Raw genomic sequence first — 19,693 nt, 5'->3', positions numbered from 1 at the left:
TACCCCCAGCTCCCTGTTGGCAAAGCCTCAAGCTACTGGGACAGACATTTCAGATATTCTGACAGTCATTCGACACATGCTCCCTCAGTGCTGTGTTAGGATGGGGGCTTTGGACAATGGCAACTTGGGGCAGCCGGTCCTGGGATCCAGGTGGCTCCCCAAGAGGGCCATGTCAGACAGTCTAGATACAAGAAGCATCAAGATGCCAGAGAATGACAAAGTGTGGCAAAGGAGCCAGGGAAATAGGGAAGAGATGATGTGCACTTGCACCTGCAAGTGCAAAGGCCCTGAGGCCAGAAAGGCTGTCAGGAGATTGGGTTGAGTCTCAGGAAGGCTGGAAGGAGAACCAAAGATGGAAATCAAGGTGAAGGCAGAAGGGGAAGTTGGGGTCCTGTCACTGAGGACAGCCTCTCTCCAGGACTCTGTTGCTCAGCCTAAGGGAGAAACAAGGGCACCCATGTTAAGACTCAGGAGAGCTAATAGTGCCCAGCCATACTCCTGGCAATAGTGGAGGGATCAGCAGAGAGGACTGGAGGCCAGGGCAGGAGTCAGGATTGAAGGACACCCACTCTCTGAACTCCCCTAGATCAGTACCAGCCACACATCCAGCCTTCCACCTACATGTCAGGCAACCTTTCCCATGTCCCCACTCCCATTTTCTTCACCTGCTCTGCCATCTCCCACCTGGGATCCCCTTCACCCAAAATGCAAGCTCCTCTGGGGGACCCCAGCTGCTCTGTACCACTGTCCTCAGCCTGTGCCCCATGCCCCTCACAGGGACCCGCAGGGCGGGTTATGCTGCGGACTGAGACCACCACAGACGCTCAGACCGCCACATACCCAGGACAGCGCCATGGGGGACTCTCAGGTAAGTTTATGGGGCTCCCAGGGTGCTGGAGACAAGGGGAGAGTCAGGCCCTGGGTGGTGGGCTCCTGTCAGCACAGGCCAGGGACCCTCACAGCGACCGCCTGATGGTCTCTCCCCACAGGAGGATTACGAAGAGAGGATGGAAGAGATAATAGGGCTGGAAGAATATGATGACCACGAGGTCTCTGTACCCCAGGTGGAGGTGGAAGAGCCAACAGGTGAGCCCCCACCCAAGGATGTTAAGCCCCACGGGACAAGTTGGGGAACTGGCTACCCATTCCATACTACCCCCTGCTCCACCCTGCCCGGGTGAGCATGCCCACAATCCTGAGCTGATTGACGCATAAACAGACTTTTGTTTAAAATGATCACAGAAGGCGCCTGGGGGGGCCGGTTCAGTCACCCGTCACTGTGCCCCTTCGGTGGGGGCAGTGGCCTGTCTGGACGAGAGTGGGGGTTCACACCTACGCCCTGCAAGACCTGCCTCTGGGCCAGATACAGAGCCTCTTCTGGGCACACATGTTCAATGTCCATTTAGGGGGTCTCATGAGAAATAGAAGGCCATGGGGGTCCCCAGAGAGACACCAGGAGACCTCTCAGGTCTGCCAAGGTCTTATCTGAGCCCCTGCCAGGCACCTATTTACTGTCAACAGAACTTAAGTGCTAGCACTTGGCACAGAAGGCAAGAGGCCCCTCTGGGCATGGGGGTGCAGGGCGTGAGGGGACATATAAGGGGCAGACCCCACCCTGGCACCAGAGCACAGGCGGAGTCTGGGAGAAGCTTCTGGGCTGGCAGGATCTGGAGGCAGGTGGGCTGAGGGAAGGGAAAAGGCCGCTGAAGGTGGCAAGAGAGGGGAGCCCCACTCCTCATGCCCCTCAGGTCTCACCAGTCACCACAGGGTATCCTGGGGTGCCCCCCAATGCAGTGTTCAGAGAAAAGCCACAGAGCCAGGCTGGGCTAAGAACAGGCCCCAACTCAGCGGGCAGCAGGGATGGGGTGGGGGAGAGTCTTCCCCTCTGCCCTGGGAAGGCCCAGAGGCTGGATTGTGGGGGGCCACACTAACTGGCCTCTGGGCTTTCAGCATACCTCGCCGAGCAGACAGTCACCGACTATCAAACCACATCCCAGCCGGGCACCCACGAGGTGAGGACCCCGCTGTCCCCCGCTATCAGGGATTTGCAGTTCTACCAGGGAAAAGAAGGCATGGAGAATGGGGCCCCCCAAGCAGGGTCTGGGACCTAGAAGAGGTAGAATGCTGAAAGGAGCTGCTGGAGATGGGGGAGGGGGGCAGTCCTTCTAGGGCTCCCTGGGAAGTCCTAGTCTCCTCTGCCCAGGCCCCACATCCATGCTGGACACAGACAATCTCAGGGTTCAGGAAGAAGCTGTGTCTTTGGTGAGACCCCTGCATGTGGCCGCCCTGCCCTTGGAAGGCCCAGAGCTTCGGAGCAGCCACCCAAGAGCCACCTCCCTTTTCCCTCCCAGGGGCCCACTTATCAGCCCTTGAGAGCTGAGAGTCTTGAAATACCCGATATGGGGTGAGAGCCATGACCAGGAAGCTGGGGTCAGAAGCTCAGGTGTGACAGACCCAAGATCCTCTTGGCCTGCACCGCACCCCGACTCCCAGGGAGAAACTAAGACAGGACCAGGGAGGTCTTATTCCCACCCCATCCTGTAGCCCTTCTAGCTCAGGTGTGGGCCCCTGGGCTCCAGGGCTCAGAGCCTCCCACCACTATCTCTGGGGTGTCTGCACGCCTGGATCCCTGGTATTCTAACTCCAGCCTGTGCCAGGTCTACGTGGAGCTGCAGGAGCTGGTGATGGATGGAAAGAACCAGGAGCTGCGCTGGATGGAGGCAGGGCGCTGGGTGCGGCTGGAGGAGAACCTGGGCGAGGATGGGGCCTGGGGCCGCCCGCACCTGTCCTATCTCACTTTCTGGAGCCTCCTGGAGCTGCAAAAGAGCCTTCGCCAAGGGTGAGCCCCTGGGGGACCCCTGCCTAGAAGGCTGGGGTGCAGGCTGCAGGATGGCTGTGCGGCTCATCCCCTGGCTCACTCGTAGGCACCGTCCTCCTGGACCTGCAGGAGACCTCCCTGGCGGGGGTGGCCAACCAGCTGCTGGACAGATTCATCTTCGAGGAGCAGGTCCGGCCAAATGACCGAGACGAGCTGCTGAGGGTCCTACTGCTGTCTCACAGGTGCCCATGCCCCCCCCATCCTAGCTGGCAGCTCACCTCCCCATTTCTAGGAAATTGGGTGCAGGTGGCACTCCTCACGCCAAACCAAGCCTCCCAGTTCTCCCACTAGGCTTCTGTTTCTAAGCCTCTGGGTATTGGGGACCGGAGCAGGGACTCTTCTCTGTGTTCAGACTCTGGGCCACTGTCCCCAGGAGGGCAGATGCTCAAAGTTTCTTTTCCCGCTGTTACTTCTGGTTCTGCTCAAAGACCAAACCTCAAAGGGCAGGAGCACCTATTTACATGCAGAAGCCTCAGGTTGATCCCAGCCCCACCTGGCCTCCACACTGCTGGAGGGGACTCAGAAAACACACACACACACACACACACACACACACACACACAAACACAGGGGCCGGAGTGATAGTACAGCAGTGAAGGCACTTGTCTTGCTAAGGCTGATCTGGTTTCAATCTCCACCAGAGTGATCCCTGAAAACCACTAGATGTGGGGCCCCAAAAACCAAACCAACCCCCCCAAAAAAGTAAGCACAGGAACCGGAGTGATAGCACAGCAGTAGGGTGTTTGCCTTGTGCAACCGACCTGTCACATACCCAGTTTGATCCCCATCATCCCATATGACACCCACCCCCACCCCCAGCCTGCCAGGAGTGATTTCTGAGTGCAGAGCCAAGAGTAACTCCTGAGCACTACAGGGTATGGCCTAAAAAATACCACCACCACCAACAACAAAAAATCTGGCTCCCAGAGCCCTCCTTAAATCCAGGCTTCAGTCTTCCCTGGGATTCCAGATCTCACCCCTCCCACCACCCACCTCCGCTGAGGGACCCCCCTCATTCACCAACTCACTCAGCCCCTGTCCTACAGTCACGCCGGAGACCTGGAGGCCCTGGGGGGTGTGAAGCCCACAGTGGTGACGCGCTCCGGGGAGCCCTCACAACCTCTGCTCCCCCAAAGTCCATCTCTGGAGACACAGCTCTCTGCCAAAAGGTAAGGTGGTACCAGAGGAGTCTGGGCAGGGGAGGGCTGGGATGCCCCAACCAGAACAGAGGCAAGGGAAAGAAGGAAGAAGCCAAATGCTCAAGCTGAGACTGCCCCTGACTCTGTGCCATCGCCCCCCCCCCCCCCCCAGGGAGAGGTGGGTACCGAAGGGACGATCCCCCTTCAGGAATCCTGGAGAAGATCCCCCCGGACTCAGAGGCCACATTGGTGCTCGGTGGGTAAGAGGCAGGGCCCAGCCTCATCCCCCTCTTTCCTGCCCCCTACCTCCTGGGCCTGCATCTCCCTCACCTGGAGCACAGTGTGAGTGTGGTGGGGGGGAATCCCTGACCACTGACCACTGCATCCCCCAGGTCGGGCCTCCTTCCTGGAGCGGCAGGTGTTGGGCTTGTGCGGCTGCAGGAGGCAGTGGAACTGGAGGCCGTTGGAGCTGCCGGTTCCCGTGCTGGCTTCCTTATTGTGCTTCTGGGCCCCGAGGACCCTCACACCAACTATACCCAGCTGGGCAGGGCCGCTGCCACCCTCATGTCAGAGCGGGTAAGAGGTTGGTGGCATGACCCACCTCATTCTGTTGTCCTTGATGCCATCTGGCCAGGGCTGGTCAAGACCCATCCCAAGTGGCATTGCCCTGCCTCTTCTGGCCTGGTCAGCCCGGCCATGCCAACCTGCTTTCTCCTGGTGCAGCCCAGTTTGTTCTAACTCTGTCCAAGTTTGCTCTAACACTGTTCTGCTTTATTCCAACCCCGTCTGCTTCCACCAGGGCTTTTCCTAGTGGGGTGGAGGGTAGGACAAGCCAGGGAAGAGCTGGGAAAGGCTCTGGGTGGCTCTGCAGGGTCTTTCTTATTTTTTTTGGCTACAGAACCCTAACACCCTCTCCTACTCCCAGGTGTTCCGTACAGATGCCTACCTGGCCCAGAGCCGGGGGGAGCTGGTACGCAACCTTGAGGGCTTCCTGGACTGCAGTCTGGTACTGCCTCCCACTGACGTGCCTTCGGAGCAGGCCCTTGCTCAGCCTAGTACCCAGGTGGCAACAAGAGCTACTGCGGAGACGGTACCTGCCCAGTGCCGCCAAGCCAGACCCCAGCTTCTACAAGGGCCTCGGTTACTCTCCTAGCCCCATGAGCCCCAAACCCCTGCAATACCCCCCCTTTGTTCCTCATGCCTCCCCAGGACCCCCTGACCCATGAGTCTGTCCTTCTCTGCAGACCTGAATGGGGTTCCAGGATCTGCAGGGGGCCCAGATGACCCTCTGCAGAGGACAGGGAAACCTCTTCGGGGGTCTAGTGCGTGACATCCGCCGCCGCTATCCCCACTACCTGAGCGACATCACAGATGCGCTCAGGCCCCCAGTCCTGGCTGCCGTCATCTTCATCTACTTCGCTGCCCTGTCGCCTGCTGTCACCTTTGGGGGCCTCCTGGGTGAGTTTGTGCCTCTGGATGCCTCTCTGCCCTTTCACTTAACTCCCAACATTGGTTCCAACTCCCCTCGTAAGCCTCTCATAAAGGCTAAGGAAAGGCTCTGGGGGTGGGGTCCCTGTGGTTTCCGTGTCTGAGCCCCCTGGTCACATCCCACAGGAGAAGAAGACACAGAACCATATTGGGGGTGTCGGGAGCTGCTCATCTCCACTGCCGTGCAGGGTATTCTCTTCTCGATGCTGGCCGCAGCAGCCACTGCTGGTGGTTGGCTTCTCCGGCCCGCTGCTCGTGTTCGAGGAGGCCTTCTTCTCGGTAGCTCCTGCCACCCCCTTCCCATCTGCCCACCAGAGGCTCATATCTGACCCCATATCTGACCTCCACGATTCCCGTTGCCGCTCACCCACAGTTCTGCGACAGTAAAGGCCTGGAGTATATCGTGGGCCGCGTGTGGGTTGGCTTCTGGCTCATTCTGCTGGTGGTACTGGTGGTGGGCCTTCGAGGGCAGCTTCCTGGTGCGCTTCATCTCCCGCTACACCCAGGAGATCTTCTCCATCCTCATTTCCCTCATCTTCATCTATGAGACGTTCACCAAACTGATCAAGGTGGGCGTCTGCTGGAGGGTTAGGGAGCATGTTGCAGGGAGGCTCTGCAGGAGCCACTGGAACATGAGAACCTTTGTCCAAATCTGTAGGACACAGGACTGGTACCAGCTATGTGGGGGACTCTTGCAGGGACTGTGCCTGACACCCCAGTTTGCCCATGTCTATTTTAGGACAGAGCATGGAAGTAAGAAGGGGTGAATGTGGGAGACTGAGCAAGGGCAGGCCAGTGTGGGCCCTGGAAACTCTAATGCCCCCATTCCATTGCCCTCAACTTGTCCTCCAAACAGCAGTGTGTGGACTGAGGCTCCTCCCATCCTCAGGCCCTGACCTCTTCAACTCCATGTGGACCCACAATGAATAAGTGGGGAATCTGTGGGGGACCAAGAATTTCTGTTTTCGGGCCGGAGAGATAGCATGAGATGGGGCCATTTGCCTTGCATGCAGAAGGACTGTGGTTCGAATCCTGGCATCCCATAGGGGTCCCCCCAAGCCTGCCAGGAATGATTTTTGAGCAGTAGAGCCAGGAGTAACCCTGAGCACTATCACCAGGTGTGACCCATAAAAAAAAAATGTCTGTTTTTCAACTTTCCAAAAGCCCTTGCCATGGAACTTCCTTAGCACTTATTTTCTCCCCTCTGGTTTGCACATGTCTCCTAGGTCCTGGGGTCCTCACGGGCAACCCACACACTCACTTTACTACTATTCCTTGACTTTTTTTTTTTTTTTTTTTTTTTTTGGTTTTTGGGTCAGTCCCAGCAACACTCAAGAGTTACTCCTGGGCTCTATGCTCAAGACTCACTCCTGGCAGGCTCAGGGTACTATATGGGGTGCCGGGATTCGAACCACCAACCTTCTGCAGGCAAGGCAAATGCCTTACCTCCCTGCTATCCTCGCTGGCCCCTATTCCTCACTTTTTTTTTTTTTTTTTTTTGGTTTTTTTGGGTCACATCAGCAGTGCTCAGGGTTACTTCTGCCTCTACGCTCAGAAAATCGTCCCTGGCAGGCTCAGGGACTATATGGGGATGCCGGGATTCAAACCACCGACCTTCTGCATGAAAGAAAACGCCTTACCTCCATGCTTATCTCTCTGGCCCAGTTTTGTTTTTGTTTTTGTTTTTGTTTTTGGGTCATACCCGGCGGTGCTCAGGGGTTACTCCTGGCTATCTGCTCAGAAATAGCTCCTGGCAGGCACGGGGGACCATATGAGACACCAGGATTCGAACCGACCACCTTTGGTCCTAGATCGGCTTGCTTGCAAGGCAAATGCCACTGTGCTATCTCTCCAGGCCCTTTTTTTTTGGTTTTTTGGGTCACATCCAGCAGCTCTTAGGGGTTTACTTCTGGCTCCATGCTCAGAAATCGCTTCTGGCAGGCTCAGGGACCATATGGGATGCCGGAATTTCAAACAACCATCCTTCTACATGCAAGGCAAAATGCCTTACCTCCATGCTATGTCTCTGGCCCCCCTCACTTCTAAAAACCAAGTTGTAGTATCCCCACTGCCCCTCCATTCCCACTCAGCTAAGGGGGAAATAGGTATAGTGGGTGGAAAGATGAATGGATGGATGGATGGAAGAAGGAAAGAAGAAAGCGGGGGGGAGAAAGAAATGGATAGGTTGATGAATTAATAGATAGGAAGGTGAATAGAGATGAATTGATCAGAGTACAGTTAAGTGGGTGGAGGACTGATGGGTAGATGGGAAGGTGGATGGGTGAGAGATGAGAAGACAAAAATAACTGGGAGATGATAGATTTGTGGGTGAGCAAGTGGATAATGAGAGAGATGAGAGATAATGGGTAGATGGAATGATGGATAAATGGATAGATGGATGGATGGATGGATAAATGGAAGGATGGATGGGAGGAAGATGGCGGTAATAATGGATAAATGGAGATTGTGGGTGGATATTATAGTGGATGGGATAGATGAGTGGATGGAATGATGGATGGTTCAAAGAATGGGAGATGGTGGATGAATGAATGGATAGGAAAGGGTGGATAGATGGATGGACGGATGGATGGATAAATAAATGGACAGATGGATGGATGGACAAATAGATGGATGGACGGATGGATGGATAGGTGAATGGGTGTGTGGGTGGGAGATGGTTGGTTGATGGAATGATGGATGAATGGGTGGGAGATGTATGAAAGGTGGATTGAATTTATATAGAGAGTAGATGGTTGAATACAGGGACAATTATGGATGGGTGGGAACAGGATGCTTTATCTTTCACTCCAGATCTTTGAAGACCACCCACTGAAGAAGAACTATGAACACAACGTGACCGTAGTACCCAAACCACAGGCCCCTTTGCCCAACACAGCCCTTCTCTCTCTTGTTCTCATGGCTGGGACCTTCTTCTCGGCCATGACACTGCGCAAATTCAAGAACAGCTCCTACTTCCCTGGCAAGGTGGGCACCTCCTCCCTGCCGGCACTAGTTCAGTCCACAGTTCCTTCAGCCTCCCCAATGCCATTAACCCCCTTTCTCATCCTGGAATCTCCCCGTTATAAGCCTCTGGAGCTCCCTCCTCACTCAGGATTTTAATCTTCAAGCAAGCCCTCCCTCTCTTTCAGCAAGCCTATGGCTGAGAGGCCCAATGCGGTCCTGGGAGCCTGTTTCTCCATAGATGAAATAAGGTCCTACCTATCAGGCTCCTAGCAAGGGTTCTTTGGGGCACCCTATGAGGGGAAAGCAAAGCTGTGTGGGGCAGGGCTGGGGAAGGAGGACAGAACAGGCCCACTGAGTGGCTGAATGGGCCCCTCTCGGCTTCCAGAGCCCTAGAAATAACAGGGACCAGTGAAGATGGGGCAAGAGTGGGAGCAAGTGAGAATGGGGAGTCCGGGGGACTGACTACTGGTTCCTCCTCCTTCCACAGCTGCGCCGGGGTCATTGGGGGATTTTGGCGTTCCTATCTCCATCCTGATCATGGTCTTGGTAGACACCTTCATCCAGGACACCTACACTCAGGTAAGTCTTTCCCCTGCCCTCATCTCATTCCCACAGCCTGCTGCTGCTCCTCACCAATAGCTTTCTCATGCCTGAAGCTAGGATTACCCCTAATTCATTCCTGTTCTTCCCAAGAACCCCTTGTTCTTTCAAATGGGTTTTAGTCAAGCAAGGACCTGGTCAGGTGGCCTCTGATTCTCTGTCTAATCCAGGACTGTAGAAAAGAATTTCAGTTTCTCAATACTTCCACCAAGGAGCTGTGTGACACAGAGCAAAAACCTCTCTGATCTACTCTTCTCACCTCTCAAGTCAGAGATGAGAAGCAGTATGTTAGGGATTTGGGGCCAGGACTTGAGCTGGGCCTTAAGATTTGTTTCCAGGGTGATAGCACAGCAGGGAAGGCACTTGCATTGCATGTGGCCAAACCTAGCTCAGTCTTCAACACTCCATAGAGTCCCCCCAAACTCAGCCAGGAGTGATCCCTGAGTACCTCCATCCATGTGTGGCCCCCAATCTAAAAGATGTTTTGGGTGCCCAATGACCCCCTCTACCCACTGCCCTAAATTTTCACCCTCTGCCTTCCGCAGAAACTCAAAGTGCCCAGCGGCCTCACCGTGTCCAACTCCTCAGCACGGGGCTGGATCATTCACCAACCGCTAGGCTTGTACTCCCAGTTTCCCCATCTGGATGATGTTTGCCTCAGCCCTGCCTGCCTTGCTGGTCTTCATCCTCATCTTCCTCGAGTCCCAGATCAACCACGTAAGTGCCAGGTGGGCAGGGCTGGGAGGAGCAGTGGCAAGGAAAGGGGAAGCCACGACCATGCAGTAGAGCAAGTGGCCTCCTCAGAAGCGAAGGTGGCTGGCAGACTCCTCTCACAGTTTCAGGCTCTGTGAGGCCAAGTGATGTATCACTGGGGAGCCCTTTTCAAGAAAAAAGAACTACAGGGGCCAAGGGCCAGAGAGATAGCACAGCCATAGGGTGTTTTGCCTTGAATCAGCATGCAGCTGATTCAGGACAGATGGTGGTTCAAATCCCGTCATCTCATATGGTCCCCCCGAGCCAGCCAGGAGAGATTTCTGAGCGCAGAGCCAGGAGTAACCCCTGAGCACTGCAGGATGTGACCAAAAAGAAAAAAGTTATAGGGGCCAGAAAGTGAATGAGAGAGAGAGAGAGACAGACACAGAGAGACGGAGGCAAAGACTGAGAGACAAAGACAGAGAGACAGAGAGAGACAGAGATAGATGTAGAGGACAGATGCAGAGAGACAGACCTGAAGCTTATGCCTTGGCTTCAGCTAATTTGTTCTGTGGGCTTTCTTAGGGGTATCACTTCTCCTCTTTGAAGCTCATCCCAGGGGGGATGGAGAGGGAGCAGGGCCCTGCCAAGGAGAATGGGCATAAAAAGACCTGCAGGTGCCAAATGGGAAAGGATGGGTGGGAGGCAGAGGGGACGACATGGCTGACCCTCCAACCCCACCTCCAGGCTGATCGTGAGCAAACCCGACCGCAAGATGGTCAAGGGCTCAGGCTTCCATCTGGACCTGCTGCTAGTCATGGGCATGGGCGGGCTGGCTGCCCTCTTCGGGATGCCCTGGCTCAGTGCCACAACTGTGCGCTCTGTCACTCACGCCAATGCCCTCACCGTCATGGGCAAGGCCAGTGGCCCGGGGGCCTCTGCACAGATCCAGGAGGTCAAAGAGCAGCGAATCAGCGGGGCTCCTGGTCTCCTTGCTTGTGGGTGAGTAAGCCTGGCACTTTCCCCCACCCTCAAGATGCTGACTCTGAGGGTTCAGGGCCTCCGCATCCCCACCCAACATAGGAAGCCAGGCCCAAAGCTCTGAGATGGCTTCTGAGCCGGGGAGTATAAGTTTCCCCATATGGGGGTCTGAACTGCACAGGACCCCAGATCAAAGTTGCTTCACTGTAGAGCAGTGAAAAGCCCCACAGTGGGTCAGCATGTCTCAGGCCTCTCAGCCTCAGTTTCCCTGATGTCCCATGAGAGGTGGCCCTAATTTAGGGCTCCTTGATGTAAGGGAACTGTGCTTCAGGCATAAGGGTAGAGAACAAACGGGTCACTCAGGTGACCAAGTCTGGGAGCAGCTCAGAGTCCAGCCCTGTAGGTGCTGATAAAGAGGCCCAGAAGTTTCTGGATGATTGGTATTTAGAGAAAGAGCAGAGAGCTCTGGGCCGGAGAGATAACATGGAGGTAAGGCATTTGCATTGCATGCAGAAGGAAGATAGTTCGAATCCCTGGCATCCCATATGGACCCCCATGCCTACCAGGAAACGATTTCTGAGCAGAAGAGCCAGGAGTAAGCCCTGAGCACTGCTGGGTGTGACCCAAAAAACAAAAACAAAAACAAAAAAAAAAATAGAGCAGAGAGCTCTGACTTCGGAGGCCCTCAGGAATACCAGGGCTCACTTCTCCTTTCCCGCTATGTGACCAAGGCACGTAGCCTTGCCTCTTGGGACTGGGGCTCCTCTGTAAAAAAAAAAAGGGGGTGACACCTACAGAAGGGTCCCTGCGGCCTCTGTGGTTTCATTCCCTGTGGGTGCCGGGTGTCAGCGGTCTGGTACTGAGCAAAGCTTCTCCGCACAGGCTTATCCATTCTCATGGGACCCATCCTGTCCCTCATCCCTGTCTCTGTGCTGTTTGGCATCTTCCTCTACATGGGAGTCACCTCGCTAAGTGGCATCCAGCTGTTTGACCGGATCCTGCTTCTGCTCAAGCCACCCAAGCACCACCCAGATGTGCCCTACGTCAAGAGGGTACTCTCCGGGAGAATGAAGGATTGGGGGGGGATTGGGAGGGCAACCCAGGCTGCAGCAGAGCGGCAGGCACTAACTCATCTCTATGCCCGTAGGTGAAGGACTTGGCGCATGCACATGTTCACAGGGGCATCCAGATCGTCTGCCTGGCCGTGCTGTGGGCAGTAAAGTCCCAGCCGTCCATCTCACTGGCACTGCCCTTCATCCTCATCCTCACTGTGCCCCTGCGCCGCTTCCTGCTGCCACTGATCTTCCGCAACCTGGAGCTCCAATGTGTGAGTAGGGACCCCACCTCTTAGGCCCCATAGCAGGTGCTGTAGAGCCAGAGCACGATAAGAGATGAAAGGGGTGGCCTTGCAGGCGGCCAAGAGGCCTGAGCTGGAGCCCTTATTCCTGAGTTCAATCTCCTGACCTGGTGCAAGTAGCCTGATGTCAGGGTCTGGGCTTTGCTCCCCTATCAAGGGAGGGAAGTGATGGGATAGAGGGGGCCCAGGCAGTTTCGTGTCCCCCGCTACTGAGTAGCACTTCACTGGTCTTCCCTGATAGTTGTTCCCCTGGTGAAATTCTTCTCCTGCCCTGTCTCTGTGGATTTCCCGCATAGGGCAACCCCTGTCCTGAGGCTCCTCATTCCTTTTTTTTTTGGGGGGGGGGGGCCTACCCAGTAGTACGCATGGTCCAGGGATGGAAGTTGGGCTCACATGTAATGCAGAAGGCCTTTTGGGCTGGTCCTCCCAGCTCTCCACATCCTGAAACCACCGAGCTTGTACCCAGCTTAGAGGCAGAGGGGAGCCGGGCAGGAGACTTATCTAAGACTCAGGGGTAGCCAGCCACCTTCTGACTCTCTAGAGCCCATGGGGAGAGGGGGATGGCTCACCTATCTGTGCTCATCTGTCCTTCTTCCCTCACCCCTCCAGCTGGACGCTGATGATGCCAAAGCCACCTTTGATGAGGAGGAAGGCCATGATGAATACGACGGAGGTGCCCATGCCCGTGTAAAGGAGGCCTCAGGCCCCTTGGTGCCCTCCACCAACCCTGTCTGCCACTCTTCCAGGAAAAGCAAAAGTTTCAGGGGCACCTCCTGGGCCCTTCCGATTCCTCCTGGAAATCACAGCTGAACCCCGGGGCTGAGGGAGGGGGCAGGTGGGTGAGGCTAGGAAACTTTTCCTGAAGGTAGAAATGGGCTTTTCTGGCTGGAGCCCAGAGTAGCCTTCTTTAGGGGGTTCAGTCTGACACCCCTTCACTACCACATTGCCGATGTGGGGGTGTAGTACTTGAAAGACTTTGCTCTGAGTCTCACTTCCCTTTGAGCATAGTGAGGCAGAACCCAGAGCAGGGGATGGGGAGGTAGGGTGGGGAATTTCATTCCTTTTGGGCTGTGTGACCTTGGGAAGTCCCTGGACCTCTGCTGCCTCTACTTGCCTCATCTGCAAAATGGGTATGTTGATCAGAACACCCAGGTTCCAAGATGGTGGCCTGAGGAAACAAAGAGAAATGTGAAAGGGGCTTTGTAAATTTTTATTTGCTTTTTTTTTTGTGTTGTTGTTGCTTTGGGATCACACCCGGCAGCACTCAGGGGTTTATTCCTGGCTCTATGCTCAGAAATTGCTCCTGGCAGGCTCGGGGGATCATATGGGGTGCCGAGATTCGAACCACCACCATCCTTCTGCTTGCAAGGGCAACAAAACTTTACCTCCATGCTATCTCTCCGGGCCCCTGTTTTTGTTTTTGTTTTTGGGTTTTTGTTTTTGTTTTACCACACCCAAACATACTCAGGGGTTACTGATCCCTGATCAGTGCTCTGGCTCTACTCAGGAATCACTCTTGGCTGGGCTCAGGGGACCATAAGAGATACCAGGAATCAAACCTTGGTCCAGCAAAGGTGAAAGGCAACCACCCACCCTACTATACTATGACCCTGGCCCCAGTGGCTTTGTAAGTTCCCAAATAACTGTCACACTTCTCTAGGGCCACCCAGGGCCCTGGTAGTTCCTAATATACGTAAACTCCAACCTCTGGCTCAACCTCCTTCCCCCTAACTCCCATTCTCTACCTGGGTTCTCTGGGGGCAAGGGAGGTGTCCTGGGGAGAGCAAAAAATAAGAGGTTTTGCACCAGGAAGAGGGGCGAGGGGGCACATCACCATGGAACCCAAGGTTCAAAGTGCTTGCTCTCTCCTCGCAGGGCTCTCATCATTACTTTATTCATTAATTCCACCAATCAACAGAGGGCCAAAGAGGTTTCCAAGCCTGGCCCCTGCCCTGGGTGGGGCCAATTCATAGTCCTGTTCTCGATCTGTATGTGGGGTGGAAAGGGTGGGGTAGGAGAAGAGGAATGAGGTATTAAGGGGAGGAGATAGGTTGTAATTTATTAGTTGTGTATTTTCTTTATTGGGGGGGGGTGTTGACCGTATCGCGAATGCTCAGGGTTTATTCCTGCCTCTGTGCTTAGGGGTCACTCCTGGTGGAGGTCAGGGGAATCAGATGGGATACTAGGGATTGAACCTGGGTGACTGTGTGCAAGGCAAAACATCCTACTTGCTGTTCGGATCGCTCTGGCCCCAGCTTGTATATATTTCTAAGAGCTTCCAACACTCTCAGGCATCACATATGTTTGCCCCAGAATCAGTCCCTCCCCTGCTTAGGAGACCCACTGGCCCCCAGACTACACTGCATCTAAGGAGATATCCAGAATTGGAAGAACTTAATTGGGGGCAGGAGTCAAATGGACTCTGCAAAAACCTGGGCATAATATATTTTTTTTATAAAACAAAAATAGAAGAAAAAAATAGAGTTGAAAGAACTGGAAGGAGCTCGAGAGCTGATTGAAACTGAGAGTCGGGATGTGGACAGAAAAGGAGGGAAGCTGGAGGCTCTTGAGGTGGGGGGGGTTTCAGTTACTGCCCCTCACTGTTCTGTGGTTCAGTTTCCACATCTGTAAAATGGGAAACAATATTAGTACCTACCTGGTTAGGTTTATTCTGAGGATGATCGGAGACGAAGCTTGTAAAAAAAAAAAATGGCTTGCTTAAAACCCAGAGCCTGGGGAGAGTCCAATAAACATCAGCTTCTGGTTCTGTCATTCTGCCGTGGTGTCCCTTGGGCCTGCCTGTGGGTTCTTCTGCCAAGTGTTTAAAGCACCTCTCTAGGTTCTCAGAAACAGGGTTTGCCCACAAACACATCCAAGGTAGAGGAAGTGTGAATTCAGGGTCTGTGGGGATATCAGCTATCCTGATGGACATGTATGGGGAGGAAATGGTGCAGGGCTTTGGCCTGGACAGCCACAGGAAAGCTAGGGCTGAGAAGAGCACCATAGTGGAGGACAACCTGGAGCCTGGGCAGAGAGAGTTGGTGCCCAGAAGAGGAGATTTATACCCCGGACCCCCCTTTCCATCTCCCAGGCAAACAAACCCTGGGTGGTGTCAGAGGCCTGGGAGGACCGCCAGTCCATCCTCATGTTTGTGGAGCCTATATCAGCCCCTCCCCTGCAAGGCCTTCTGGAGCAGGTCCCAGCCCTCAGGGAAGAGAACTGAGAGGGGCCTGTGGTTTGCTCCCACCTGGGGAAACCTCCACACCAGCTTTCTGTGGGGCCCCGGAAGTGCTGCTACTACTAGAAACAGTGGGGGCTGCTGGGCCTTGCAGAGGAGGATGCTGGGACCTATCCCTCCCCCGCTCGAGCTCCCAGCACAAGGCCGGGCTGGCTCGGACCCAGGTCTATATTTACACCCACCTATCCCCAGCTGACCCTTCCCCAGCCGCCAGGGCACAGCCAAAAGGCCAGTAAGAAAAGGTGGCCCCAGGGACAGCAGTCTCAGTCACCGTCCCATCACCACCACAGAGCAGGAGTCAAGGCCTCCCCCACAGATCTACCCCCCAAGTTCAGATCCACAGGGAACGGGAAGTCTGCAGCGAATTGTGAATCTGTGGAAATCAATGGAGCCCATTTCCTGCCAGGTCTGAGGCCCACTGTTTCCTGTCTTCCCGCTCAGCTTTCTCATGTGTGTATGTATGTGTGTGTATACGAGCAGTTGTGCATGTTATGTATATGTATGCAGTGGTGTGTGTGTGTGTGTGTGTGTGTGTGTGTGTGTTTTGTTTTTTGGGCCACACCTGGCAGCGCTCAGGGATTACTCCTAGCTCTTTACTCAGAAACTACTCCTGGCAGACTCTGGGGACCATACGGGATGTCAGGGATTGAACCTGTGCTAACGCTCCAGCCTGTGTGTGTGTGTGTGTGTCTGTGTGCACTGATAGCATCCCCTTCTTCTGTTGCTGCTGTCCTGAAGACTCACACATTCCTGACTGCAGTGCTCATGCATATTTTTGGCAGTGGTGCGCAGCAGAGGCCGCTGCAGGGCCCACAATGCTCCCCAAAGGCCACACTTCCAGACCTGAGGTTTGTACATCTTCTCCATGGTACTCACCAGGGGTCTCCCTTTTGGCTGCAGTGTGGGGATCATGAACTCCAATAGCTGAGCTGCCAGGACTCTACCTGGACCCTGAAATCTGTGCTCTGTGTTCTACAGCAGCAGTCTCCAACCTTTGATTTGTGCTCAGGGCTCATTCCTGCCTCTTTGCTCAACCATCTTTCCTGCTCCTGCTGGGGCTCGGGGGACCATATGTGATACAACTAGAGTTGGCTGCATGCAGAGCAGGGTTTTACCCTGGACTATCAATAGGTCCACAACACCTGCCTACCGGGCTGTGGACTGTGGTTGAAAATGCTGTTCTACGGGGCCCTAGAGATAGCACGGCAGTAGGGCGTTTGCCTTGCACTCAGTCAACAAAGGATGGACCCAGGTTCGATCCCTGGCATCCTATATGGTCCCATGATCCTGCTGGAAGTGATTTCTGAGTCCAGAGCCAGGAATAATCCCTGAGTGCCGCCGGGTGTGACCCCCTCCCTCAAAAAAAAAAAAAAAAAAAAAAAAAAAAAGAAAAGAAAATGCTGTTCTAAGTCACAGAGCTACTTCCCTGGCTTCCAGGCTCACATTTCTGCCAAGGAATTTTCCTTTTCCCCTACACACACACACACACACACACACACACACACGCACGCACGCACGCACGCACGCACGCCACACACTATGCCATTTGTTTTTACAAATCCTGCACATGAGACAGAAGGAAATCCTCAGCAGGATGGCCTCCGCCTCTGATGGCCTATAGGCAGGAGAGTCTAGGTCGAGCCAGGGCCTGGGGTATCTGCAACGCTGAAAGGGGCCAGACAAAGTTGTTCTGCTTTCTGAACAGAAAGTAAGAGCTGGCCCAGGAGGAATGTTTGGAGGGAATAAGGGTCTGAAAAGAAGAGAGAAAGGGACTGAAATTTGCTCAGCAAAGCACTGCACAGGTGGGGAGCCAGAGGGGATATGGCAGGCCCCACAGTGACCTCAGAAAGTTGTTTCTTTCTTAGACACCTGGGCCAAAAGCCAGTTGACAGGAGCTGAGGAAAGGAGTGCTGGGAAGGACGCAAGAGCAGGAGGTGTGGCCAGGGCCTGGCCAGGCAGAGAGGGCCTGGCCGCCTTACTACCACCAGGAACTCAGATTGTTCTGCAGGCCGGGAGAAAACATGCAAAGTCAAGCAACTCTTTTCCCCTTAAATCACACCCAGCAATTCTTTTTTGGGTTTTTGGGTCACACCTGGCAGCGCTCAGGCATTACTCCTGGCTCTACGCTCAGAAATTGCTCCTGGCAGGCTCGGGAACCATATGGGACACCGGGATTCAAACCATCATCCTTCTGCATGCAAGGCAAATGCCTTACCTCCATGCTATCTCTCTGACCCACACCCAGCAATTATTTTATTTTTTTTTTTTTGGTTTTTGGGCCACACCCTGTAACGCTCAGGGGTTACTCCTGGCTATGTGCTCAGAAGTTGCTCCTGGCTTGGGGGACCATATGGGACACCGGGGGATCGAACTGTGGTCCGTCCAAGGCTAGCGCAGGCAAGGCAGGCACCTTACCTTTAGCGCCACCGCCCGGCCCCTCTTTTTTTTTTTTTTTTTTTTTTTGGTTTTTAGGCTACACCTGGCAATGCTCAGGGGTTACTCCTGGCAGGCACGGGGGACCATATGGTATGCCGGAATTCAAACTACCATTGATCCTGGGTCAGCGCTTGCAAGGCAAACGCCAAACACGATACCGCTGTGCTATCTCTCTGGCCCCCACCCAGCAATTCTTTTTTTTTTTTTTTTTTTTTTTTTGGTTTTTGGTTTTTGGGGCTACACCAGTTTGATGCTCAGGGGTTACTCCTGGCCAAGCGCTCAGAAATCGCCCCTGGCTTGGGGGGACCATATGGGACACTGGGGGATCAAACCGCTGTCCTTCCTTGGCTAGAGCTTGCAAGGCAGACACCTTACCTCTAGCGCCACCTCACCGGCCCCCCACCCAGCAATTTTTTTTTTTTTGGGCCACACCTGGTAATGCTCAGAGGTTACTCCTGGCTATGTGCTCAGAAGTTGCTCCTGGCTTGGGGGACCATATGGGACACCGGGGGATCGAACCGCGGTCCGTCCAAGGCTAGCGCAGGCAAGGCAGGCACCTTACCTTTAGCGCCACTGCCCGGCCCCCACCCAGCAATTCTTAATCAAGCAGTTTTACATGATGAATGATGCTGCTGCTGAAGGTCTTAAGCTACAGAACTGTGTAGAGGGGCTGAAGCGATAGCACAACGGGGAGGACATGTGCCTGCAGCCTACCTGGGTTCATTTCCCGGCATCTCATATGGTCCCCCAAGCCTGCCAGGAGTAGTTTCTTTTTCTTTTTCTTTTTTTTTTTTTTTTTGGTTTTTGGGTCTTACCCACCAGTGTTCAGGGGTTACTCCTGGCTCTGCGCTCAGAAATCCTCCCTGGCAGGCTCGGGGGAACCATATGGGATGCCAGGATTAGAATTACCATCTGTCCTGAGTTGGCTATGTGCAAGGCAAACGCCCTACCGCCTATCTCTCTGGCCCTAGAGTAGTTTCTAAGTGTAGAGCCAGGAGTAACTCCTAAGTGCTGCCTGATGTGGCCCAAATCCCCTCCCCCCAAAAAAGAACTGTGTAGAGACTAAAGGCTTTCAGTAGTTCTCCTGTCCAGATTATACTCCTCTGGACTTTATGTGATTAGTAATACTTACACACACACACACACACACACACACACACACACACACACACACACACACACAGTATGCTTGGTATGCTTGTGTTTTTTTTTTTTGTTTTGTTTTTTTGTTTTTTTTTTTGTGGGACCACACTCATATTCAGGGGCTCTTCTTTTATTTTTATTTTTTTACACTAGGAAGGTTTCCCTTGGCTCAATGCTCAGGGCTCACATTAATGATGCTGGATGACCATGCAGTGATAGGATTGATCCCAGACCTCCCGCAAGTGAAGTCTATACATTGACCTATTGAACCATCTCTCTGGCCTCTACATTTAATCTTTTTTGTGGGGGAGAGTTTGGACTACAACCAACTGTGCTCAGGGCTTACTCCTAGCCCTGTGATCATTCCTGAAAGTGCTCAGGAGACTAAATGCTATCAGGATTCAAGCTGGGCTTTGTTGCATGCATCACAAGCACTTTGGGGAGGGGTCACACCCCCAGTGATGCTCAGGGATTACTCCTGTTTCTGCACTCAGGAATTACTCCTGGCAATGCTCTGGGGATCATATGGAATGCCACAGATTGAACCCAGGTCAGTTTAGTGGAAGGCAAGTTTCCTACCCTCTACACTATTTCTTCAGCCTACAAGACAAGCACATGAATGAATCTTCATATTTTTTAAACTTTATTGATTGTTTGGTTGGTTGGTTGTTGGGCTACATCCAGTGGTGCTCAGGAGTTATTCCTGGCTCTGCACTCAGAAATCACCCCTGGCAGGCTGGGGGACCATATGGGATGCTGGGAATCAAACCGGGTCA

At 54.0% G+C, this 19,693-nt stretch overlaps 1 protein-coding gene across 1 annotated transcript; it reads left to right on the top strand.

Moving 5' to 3' along the window:
• Positions 1-853: 853 nt before the first annotated feature.
• SLC4A1 (solute carrier family 4 member 1 (Diego blood group)) lies at positions 854-12,791 on the top strand. Its single transcript, XM_049779074.1, is given in 28 exon segments — positions 854-868; positions 990-1,086; positions 1,951-2,012; positions 2,658-2,822; positions 2,824-2,839; positions 2,925-3,060; positions 3,925-4,047; positions 4,194-4,273; positions 4,410-4,501; positions 4,504-4,593; positions 4,943-5,059; positions 5,061-5,157; positions 5,262-5,317; positions 5,319-5,475; positions 5,635-5,720; positions 5,722-5,784; positions 5,879-5,962; positions 5,964-6,074; positions 8,317-8,497; positions 8,966-9,048; positions 9,615-9,701; positions 9,703-9,797; positions 10,510-10,738; positions 10,740-10,764; positions 11,626-11,795; positions 11,891-12,070; positions 12,710-12,769; positions 12,771-12,791. Coding segments are annotated over 28 exon segments (2,778 nt in total).
• The last annotated feature ends 6,902 nt before the right edge of the window (positions 12,792-19,693 follow it).

This window comes from Suncus etruscus, chromosome 1 (assembly GCF_024139225.1).
Source record: "Suncus etruscus isolate mSunEtr1 chromosome 1, mSunEtr1.pri.cur, whole genome shotgun sequence".
Taxonomy (NCBI): Eukaryota; Metazoa; Chordata; class Mammalia; order Eulipotyphla; family Soricidae; genus Suncus; species Suncus etruscus.
Note: the sequence above shows the minus strand (reverse complement) of the source record. Positions and strands in the feature narration are given on the sequence as shown.